This window comes from Lucilia cuprina, chromosome 2 (genome assembly GCF_022045245.1).
Source record: "Lucilia cuprina isolate Lc7/37 chromosome 2, ASM2204524v1, whole genome shotgun sequence".
In the NCBI taxonomy this organism is placed as follows: domain Eukaryota; kingdom Metazoa; phylum Arthropoda; class Insecta; order Diptera; family Calliphoridae; genus Lucilia; species Lucilia cuprina.
Window position 1 is genome coordinate 9,534,821 of NC_060950.1, and position 10,440 is coordinate 9,545,260.

General features: G+C 32.7%; 1 protein-coding gene across 2 annotated transcripts in view; it reads right to left on the reverse strand.

Moving 5' to 3' along the window:
* Positions 1 to 118: 118 nt before the first annotated feature.
* The window catches only part of LOC111683149 (vesicular glutamate transporter 1), a 23,317-nt gene continuing 12,995 nt past the window's right edge, over positions 119 to 10,440 (reverse strand). For both annotated transcript variants that reach the window (XM_046945052.1, XM_046945051.1), the window contains 7 exons: positions 8,011 to 8,335; positions 3,200 to 3,436; positions 2,701 to 2,894; positions 2,173 to 2,632; positions 1,913 to 2,098; positions 1,127 to 1,336; positions 119 to 1,060 (listed from right to left, as the gene is read on the reverse strand). In XM_046945052.1, coding sequence (XP_046801008.1) covers positions 773 to 1,060; positions 1,127 to 1,336; positions 1,913 to 2,098; positions 2,173 to 2,632; positions 2,701 to 2,894; positions 3,200 to 3,436; positions 8,011 to 8,335 — 1,900 coding nt within the window. In that variant the 3' untranslated portion in view covers positions 119 to 772. The remainder of the gene's footprint in view (positions 1,061 to 1,126; positions 1,337 to 1,912; positions 2,099 to 2,172; positions 2,633 to 2,700; positions 2,895 to 3,199; positions 3,437 to 8,010; positions 8,336 to 10,440) is intronic.

The window sequence follows — 10,440 nt, forward strand, 5'->3', positions numbered from 1 at the left end:
AACTGAACTAGAACTGAACTAGAACTGAACTAGAACTGAACTAGAACTGAACTAGAACTGAACTAGAACTGAACTAGAACTGAACTAGAACCGAACTAGAACAGAACTGAACTAGAACTGAAGTAGAACTGAACTTGAACTGAACTAGATCTGAACTGGAATAAAACCAGAACTTAAACCACTTAAAACTTTATTTAACCTTTAACTAATGTAATTTCTTTGTTTTTGGTTTTTTAAAATATTACTTTTAATAAATTTTCCTAAAATTTATTTATTTTTTTTCACAGTAAATATTAATAGGATTAAATTTATTCATAAATAATATGCATAAAGAAGGTATGACGTATATTTGTATATGTATGAAGAAGTGTTTGCAAGTTGGCATGATATTTTCAACGATTTTAAAGAATATATATTTTTATTTAGATATAATTTTTTGTTGTAATTTTCGTACTTTGGTTTCGTTTAAATGTTGTTATAATTCTGTTTAGTTTTTCTATAAATAATAATTTCCCTTTTTTTATTAAATAGTAGTTTCATTTATTATAAGTTTTTTTTAATATTTTTAATATTGATTGCTTTTTTATGTTATGTATGAGTTTGTTTGTTTCTTTATAATATTTTTCTCTATATGTATATAGTTATGTATGTATATATAGACGCGTGATTTTATTGTTGTTATTATAATGCTTGCTTTTTTTCTAAATTGTTCTGCCTTAACTCTCTTACCTAAATATCATTACTGTTGACGTCATTATTATTTATTATTTTTCTATTGTTGTTGCTGATATTGAGGATATTGTTGTTCATATGTTGGCATTTGTCCCATTTGTGGTGCCATTGCTGATTGCTGTTGTTGTTGTGTGGCATAGTCATAGCTTTGATAATTGTCTGTTATATTAGCATCAGGTTGCATGCTTTCTTCACTAATGGTTGTTGTTGCCAGTGAACCAACTCCGGCCATGGCAAAAGGATTATTGGCCACGTGACCTGTCGCACCATAATTAATGGCATTTGGTTGTTGCATTTGACTTTGTTCAGTATATTGTGGTGTTTCACCCTTTCATAGTTATGGAAATGTATTTTTATTGTAATAATTGTCATATAAATGTTAAAAAAAACTTACAAATGATGTTTCTTTTATGAAGCCAGCTGCAGCCGCTAGAGTAGGATCTTCGGTTATAGCGCCTATTGGTGGTGACCAGACTTGTTTCTCCTCTGCGGGTGGTTCAGCCCAAGGTTGTAACTCGCCCGATGCAAATATACCATAGAATGTACAACCACATAAATGAACACAAGCGGCCAAAGTGAAAACAGTTGTCCAACAACCTTCCGGCTATAATAAGGAAAGTAATATAAATATATAGATCATAGTCTATAGTCTAGTCTATAGACTAGTCTATAGTCTTGTCTATAGTCTAGTCTATAGTCTAGTCTATAGTCTAGTCTATAGACTAGTCTATAGTCTTGTCTATAGTCTAGTCTATAGTCTAGTCTATAGTCTAGTCTATAGTCTAGTCTATAGTCTAGTCTATAGTCTAGTCTATAGTCTAGTCTATAGTCTAGTCTATAGTCTAGTCTATAGTCTAGTCTATAGTCTAGTCTATAGTCTAGTCTATAGTCTAGTCTATAGTCTAATCCATAGTCTAGTCTATAGTCTAGTCTAAAGTATAGTCTATAGTCTAGTCTATAGTCTAGTCTATAGTCTAGTCTATAGTCTAGTCTATAGTCTAGTCTATAGTCTGGTCTATAGTCTAGGCTATAGTCTAGGCTATAGTCTAGGCTATAGTCTAGGCTATAGTCTAGGCTATAGTCTAGTATATAGTTTAGCCTATTGTGTTGTGTATAATCTATTCTGTGGTGTCGTCTAAAGTCTAGTCTATGTAGTATTTGTTATCCCATGTATACTCACATCTTTCTGTATAAGACCATCCAGAGCATATGGAACAATAATGCCGGCCAAAGTACCGATACCATTGGAAAGACCCATTAGAATACTGGCATAACGAGGAGCTATATCTAAATGATTGACATTGTAACCGGATATGGCAAAACCGGAAAAGGCAACACCACACGTTAAAGCAAACATGGCACCAGTCTAAACAAATCATAATCGAATAAAACTCAAAATGACTCCAAGAAATCAAGCAAACTTTAACACTTATTACTTACCGCTGTATCTGCATGAGCCACAAAAAGGAAAAATATACCCTCCATACCAAAACCGCCACAATTGAATAGTTTTCTTACATTCGTCGTAGACATTATGCCATTTTTACGCAAATGATCGGCTAACATACCACCAAACGGTACAATGGTGGTCATAATTAAATGTGGCAAAGACCCCACAAAACCGGCTTCTTCAATTTTAAAATGGAATTTATGCTTAAGAAACGAGGACTGGAACAATACTAATAGATAGAAATTCCAGGAACGACAAAAGTTTGCCACAATAATGGCATAAACGGGCATAGAGCGAATCATAGCGGCCCAAGGAGTAGTCCTTAAGTTAGGCATCGAAGGCTGAACGGAGGACTCACCCAGCGATTTCTCAATATATTTGAGTTCGGGTATACTAATGGCAGGATGTTTGCGGGGATTCTCAAAACAAAGCCATAACCAAAAGCAGTACCTGTATGTAAAAAAAAAAAAAAAACGTTGAAACAATGGAATGGGTTAGACTAATTTTGGAAAACCTACCATATTATGCCAAATACACCATAGGCATAGAAAGGAGCCTGATAGCCTACAGAATCAGCTAGAAGGCCAGATAATGGTAGTCCCACCACAACACCAGCATAAGAGCCACTGAAGGCCAATGTGGCCAAACGAGAACGTTCCATAGGTGGAGCCCAAAAACGCCAGATACCATGACAAGCGGGATAAGTAACACCCTGGGAAAAGGAGGAAAATTAAGTAGCAGATTACATCATATTTAACAAAATCCTTAACAAAAGCATAAAATTATACATAATTCTTTAAGAAAACGGAAATAGAAAAGACATCCTTCCACACACATACTAATACTGCTACACAGATATAGATGAATAGATTATCAACAAAAATAAAAAAAATACAATAACAAATCCTTAACGCATGATGTCATCTTACAAAAATACAAATATAACTAAGAAAAAAGCTTTGAAGTCCTTACAAAAACAGAAAAAACTAAATAAAAATATCATATCATATTACTCACCTCGAATAATCCTTGCAATATACGCACACATATCACCACATCGCCCTCCATCAGAGTCATGGCGAATGGCACAAATAAATGCAGTGTTGCTGAACTGGCAATCGATAGACCAAAGATTTTATTAGCTGGAAATTTAGATGCAATAAAACCACCCGGTATTTGTGTTACTAAATAACCCCAGAAAAATGATGAATCAACATGACTCTCTGTGGCCACTGTCCAATTCATAAAAGCCGTCTATGTGAGGGTATAGAAGTAACGGGAATGAGATTTAAAAAAAAGAAACAAACGAAATAATATCATTATTGTGAAAAATAAATCTTTGTATTCAATTATTTTCATATTCATTCTTAAGATTTATGCTCCTGAATAGTGTCCATTATTTTCTTTAGTTATAATATGAATATGATTTTCTAAATGAACATAGATGTAGAAGAACAACCATTATTATTATTGGGTGTTGTATTTAGGTTTATATTTTCTGTTATTATGTTAAAAAGGCATAAGTGTGCTTACTTCCGGTTTATTATGTTTGTCATAAGAATATGTTAAAGAAGATTTGTCTAGTTTTTTTCTTGAATGAATTGTTATTAAGTCTCATATTTTTAATATGAGAATTTATCCTTCATCGGATATATGAAATATTTATAAGACCCTACACCACTATAGTGGGGAGGGTATTATGCGTTTGAGCTAATGTTTGTGACACCCAAAAATATTAGTCCTACACCCACTTTAAAGTATACCAATAGGCTCGGAATCATTTTCCGAGTCGATTTAGCTATGTCTGCCTAAGCAATCTGTCTGTCTGTCTGTGTGTTCATGTAGACCTTGTGTGAACGCCACTGGTCCCAATTTTCAAGAAATTTGATAAAATTTGTCACATACTCTTCTTTTGGTCCAAGAACGAACGCTATTGAAATCGATCCATTACTTCGTCTAGCTCCCACATATACGGGGGACTTTCGGATTCATAATTACGTTAAATGTTGTATTTGTTTTATATTAATTTTATAGAACTATAAACGTTACTTCCGATTTGTGCAATGATCGGGCATTATACAAACTCCCTTTTAGAAAATGACTTGAAAGTCAAAATTCACTTATAAACACTTAATAACACAATTAAATGCTACATGAATAACTTTGAAGTTAGAATTCCTCTACCTAGACCCATATTTATCCCTACTTTCCCCATGAGCCTTCTTTTAGAAAATCTCCTTTTTTTTTGCCAAAAATAAGTAAAAATATTACGGAATAAAGTTAAAAAAAAACAAATAAAATGTTTTAAAAAAATAATCCACATAATGACTAGTGTGGGGTATCATTTGGTCGGCCATACCCGACTATATATTCATACTTGTTTAATAGCTGAAATATGTTCTGAAACTGAATTTGGTTCTTTAGTTCTTATTCAGCTTTAAAATCCTGACAACTCCTCTTTATTTAATCCTGGACTCGTACATTAATCGGTCAATGACGCAGTACAAATATCGTTGTAAGGAATTTAAGATATTTAAATGTTTGAAATTATAACCAGATATGATAAAATCGGAAATAGCAACACTACAAGCTAAAGTTAATAGGATTGAAGTCCACAATTCAGATAATTAAAGTTAGGTTTGAAAGATGGTCCAATATATATACACATAGGCCAATTATGGACCAGACTCTACAGAATTTGAAATAGTGCAAACATAGTATTTACCAAAAGCTAATGTTAAACAAGATCACTTTAGGGAATTTGTATAAGAAATTTTGTAGATTGATTCCGATTTTTTATAAACCGTGTTTCACCATTGTATTTGCATTCTTAAGATGATCTTAAAGTAATTTCCTAAAAGGGATCTTATAAAGGAAATAGGGACCATTCCTTACAAAAATTTCTTATATATATTTTAGTTGTTATAAAACATATTCATCAAATTACATTCCTATACATTAATTTTTTAACTACGAACCGTAAAGTCATTTTCTGAAGAGCATCTTATATGGGAAGTAGGATTAACCCTCCGTCATGCACATGTTCCGATAGTCACGTACGTAGCGCACGAATCTGGCGAGATACACTATGTATTTCAGTACATTTATATGAAAAATATGCCATTTTAGTAGCAATATTACGATATCTGACAATATTTGTAGAGGGTACCCGGAGACTCAAACCCCTAACCAAATTAGAAATATATTAAAATCACAGTTAAATTCGTAAAATATCTGGCCAGATACATGCGCATGACGGAGGGTTAATTATGTTCCTTATTTGTGCCAAATATCATGGCTATATTTAGTATAACTTTCTGAAGGCAACCTTAAGTATAGGTAAAGTGTAGAGACTATTAGGATCCGTCCCCTATGTCCCCTATGAAACTAATTTCTCAAAAAATATTATCACGAATGCTGAAGAGGGCCTGTTATGGGTAGTAGGATAAATAATATTACTTATTTGTGACAAATATCGTGCCTATACTTGTATTATTAAGCCAGTTGTGAGATTTGAAATAACTATCTGAAGGCAAACTAAAGTATAGGTAGAATTATGGTCTAATGTACTCCATGAATCTAATTTATTTTATTACTAACTTACTTATGGCTCTTAAAGTTATATTCCGTAGACCAATTGTATAAGGGCTAGTTGAAAACATGGACCAACAATGCTCATTTGCAATACCAAAGAAACCAATAGACAATATTTGTGCAAAATTTTCATCTTGCTCTTACAATATGGTACCTATCGTAATTTCAATAGACCGACGGACGGATTTTTTTAGAATTTAATAAGAACTTGGAATATATATATTTTTGTGGGTCAATGATCACTATTTTGAAAATATTTAAACAATCTAAAAATTACAGTCATTTTCTGTCTAACCCCCTGATTGACTCTAATTCGTCTTTCGTTGCGAATTCTTGTGAATAAGAGTGTAGACAGACGTTACTTTATTGAAATTTATTGCATTAAGTGAAATGGTTCATTGCCATATATTGACTCTTTTGGATTAGCTTTCTGACTGTCTCTTTATAAACTACTAGCTATACCTAGTGTGCTTCGCTACCCTCTCTAACTCTAACTGCTCTAACAGTTTACCTAATATACGAATTTTTTCCCAAACCTTATTGAACATACAATTTCGTACTTAAAAACCCCGGTTTAAAAAAATGTTTTTTTAGTTAACCGGGTAACCGGTTTATAAACTCTATTTTTGTCCTTAACATTCATGTTGATACTAAAATGTCAAAGTTTTGCATACAAAATTTGAGGACTATAACTCATGCAGTTTCTGAGATATGCGACTTTCAATGCTTATTTTGTATGTGGGCGTGGCACATCGCCTACTACAGCTAGGCTGTCCACTTTTTTCTCATGTGCTTATAAAAATGTCAAAGTATTGCGTACAAAATTTAAGGACTATAGCTCTTGCAGTTTCTGAGATATGCGACTTTCAATGCTTATTTTGAATGTGGGCATGGCATGTCGGCCACTTAAAAAGCAGCCTATAGTTCCTTTGAGACTTGCAGGGAAAAAACTGTGAAAATTTCAGAAAAATCGTTTCAGCCGTTTAGCAGTCAATAAAATGCAAACATACAAATACACATTCAGTTTTATATAGATATAGTCACGATTGAGTACCTCCTAGGACCAGAACATGTTAAAATAACTGTGTAGCCGGTTGACTACAGAATAATCCCCCCAAACTACTGGATTCAAACTTTCATCAATTTATTTACTTTTGACATTTTCAAACGAAACTCTACCAAAAATGTTTGAAAAAGTATAACTCCCAAGGTGTTTGAATCGTATACCGAAGTTAGACAATCAAAGAGGAAGTGTTGCAGTCGCGTTGTTTAGATTAAATTGTGAGATACTGGTTACAATCTTTAAATGTGCCGACTCTTGAATGTCCTGTCAAAATACTAACATCGGATCTACTTGTTTTGAGTAAGCCTCTCAATCTGCTCTCGTTTGCAATTTGTTAACCTAAGTAGCCACTGATAGAGAAGTCTATTATGGATTTGTCACAGCTCATTACAGCCTTAAACTTAAACTTATCCCCAGATATCGTCTTAATGGTCTTATAACATAACAACTTTATTAATACAAAATTATTAAAATTTTAAAACTTTTAAGAAGTTTCCCTTTAAATATTCCATTAAAAAGAAACACAAAATAAAATAAAACGGAAGCATAATGTACAGCCATTAGCTACAATAACAACAGCCATTAGAATCTTTAAAAAAAAAGAACAAAAGATCATGAAATCATAAAGCTTCATAGAAAAAAATTCTATTCAAATAAAAAAATTACATATTTCTAAAAGTCTCCACTAAACAACACATATAAAAGACTTTAACAAACAACATAACAGGAAAGGAGTCAAAAAACATCCTGTTACCAAAACACCAAATACATATGAATATATCGAAGTTATTTATTTCTGTATGTGTGTGAGAGATTATTTGTTGCCATTGACAAATAAGACCTTTAAGGCAAATATTAACGAGCGTGATAGAATTATAAAACATCACCACAAACGTTAAAAGTTACAATAAATTTAATAAAGCCAACGAATTTGTAACTTTTAACTGCGACTAAGGGAAATATAATGTTCGGTGAATAAAAATAGTAAAAGAGAGAAAACGTGACTTGTTTTCCATTCAATTATAAAAAAAAATAATTGACAGCATACACTTTCAAATATTCATACATGTACATATGTTTAAAAATGAAATTAATCTATTTAATTGTAACACAATATTTCTCTATGAATGCGAAATATTTCATATGATTTTAAAGTTTAACTTCTACTTACACCATTGTGCTCTCCTTTCAATTTGGCAGCCGACATATTACAACGCATACCAAAGGCAATCATAAATCCTATACACGCCATTGTGGCAATTGTATAACGTGCCGACATACATGGACACTGGGCCCTACAATACTTATCAACTTTACGCAAAGGTGGTCTTTCGATTTCCTCAAACGATGCTGGCGAATCAGGTCTATCATCATCGTATGGTATACCGCCACCTGGTCCATCACCCTCCCGTTCGGCACCCTCCATTTCTTCATAGCCACCCACACCGCCATGATAACCTTTGGAGATTTCGAAATTCTCAAAATTTGGTTTAATGCTGGAAAGAGATAAAAGTTTCATGTTATATTAGCATGTATTAAAACAAGTTGCAACTTAAAGCGAAAAAGTCGGCTAATTAATTCTGAACTTGAACTAAATTTAAACTGAACTAAACCTGAAATATAACTGAACTAGAACTGAGGGAGAACTGAAGTAGAACTAAAATAGAACTGAACTAGAACTGAACTAGAACTGAACTAGAACTGAACTAGAACTGAACTAGAACTGAACTAGAACTGAACTAGAACTGAACTAGAACTGAACTAGAACTGAACTAGAACTGAACTAGAACTGAACTAGAACTGAACTAGAACTGAACTAGAACTGAACTAGAACTGAACTAGAACTGAACTAGAACTGAACTAGAACTGAACTAAAACTGAAATAGAACTGAAGTAGAATTGAACTAGAACTGAAGTAGAATTGAACTAGAACTGAGCTAAAACTTAACTAGAACTGAATTAAAAATGAGCTAGACTATCTTATAAACTTGAAACTTGTTCATTGACTACTAAATGTAGTTAAAACGCAGTATTTTTCTATGTTAAATTTCTGAGCTTTCCATGCCAGTCTTCATTAATCTTTTCGTCATGCTACATTTTTCAACAATTGTCATTTAGTTTTATTTAATTTTTTATGTGGTGAAATCTTGATAAAATTCTAAAACACACATCAATTTAATGTCATTAACCTAAAAACCTTTTAACATGACAAAAAAAATATATACTTATGTATAAAAAAGAGAGAAGCCAGGAAGAGGACAAAACACACAAACCAAAAATCTGTCCAAAAAATCTCTGCAATTCGAAGATAAAAAATAAAATGATTCAATCAACTATCAATATACATTTATAGAAAACAAACTCACCCTCCTTTCCATCAATGTTACATACCAAGTAAGTCAGAGCACTTAATAAAATCGAATTTTATTTCAATTGAACACGTCTGTTTTCATTTTACCTTTTAGTTGGGACGACAATATCATATAAATACTTCCAGTAAGTTGTTTTGTAATAAACAAGTGTTTGTTGTTTTATACATTTATTTATTTATTTCAACAAATCCTTAAGGATTTCATTTAGGTTGTTGTTGCTGAAACAAGAGTATTAAACCAGCTTGTAGACGACATTGCCGAAGAGTGTCAGGGGTAAGAAGGGTGGTTTAACACCAACTGCAGAAAAATTTAGGTAAAACGATATCAATGATTATGGTTTATTAGTGTGAAAATATTTGTGTAATTTTTCGTGTTAGTGAGATCCTTGGGGAATTGTGGATTGTTGGCTGCAAAGGAAATTGTGTGTGTGTGTGTTTTTATGTATATGAAATTTTAGTGGTATAGAAGCAACAAGCTAGCATTTCGGCAATTGTAGTCAATGTGTACTGCATTATGATGTAGAAGGATATTTAAAATAAGGAATATAAAAAAATAGTTTTACTTTTTCTGATCAGTACAGTTCAAGTTCAGTTCGGTTCTAGTTCAGTTCTAGTTTAGTTCTAGTTCAGTTCTAGTTCAGTTCTAGTTCAGTTCTAGTTCAGTTCTAGTTCAGTTCTAGTTCAGTTCTAGTTCAGTTCTAGTTCAGTTCTAGTTCAGTTCTAGTTCAGTTCTAGTTCAGTTCTAGTTCAGTTCTAGTTCAGTTCTAGTTCAGTTCTAGTTCAGTTCTAGTTCAGTTCTAGTTCAGTTCTAGTTCAGTTCTAGTTCAGTTCTAGTTCAGTTCTAGTTCAGTTCTAGTTCAGTTCTAGTTCAGTTCTAGTTAAGTTCTAGTTCAGGTCTAGTTAAGTTCTAGTTCAGTTCAAGTTCAGTTCAAGTTCAGTTCTAGTTCAGTTCTAGGTCAGTTCTATGTCAGTTCTAGTTCAGTTTTAGTTCAGTTCCAGTTCAGTTCTAGTTCAGTTCTAGTTCTGTTCTAGTTCTACTTTGTTCTAGTTCTGTTCTAGTTCTGTTATAGTTCTGTTCTAGTTCTGTTATAGTTCTGTTCTAGTTCTGTTATAGTTCTCTTATAGTTCTGTTCTAGTTCTGTTCTAGTTCAGTTCTAGTTCAGTTCTAGTTCTGTTCTAGTTCTGTTCTAGTTCTGTTCTAGTTCTGTTCTAGTTCTGTTCTAGTTCTGT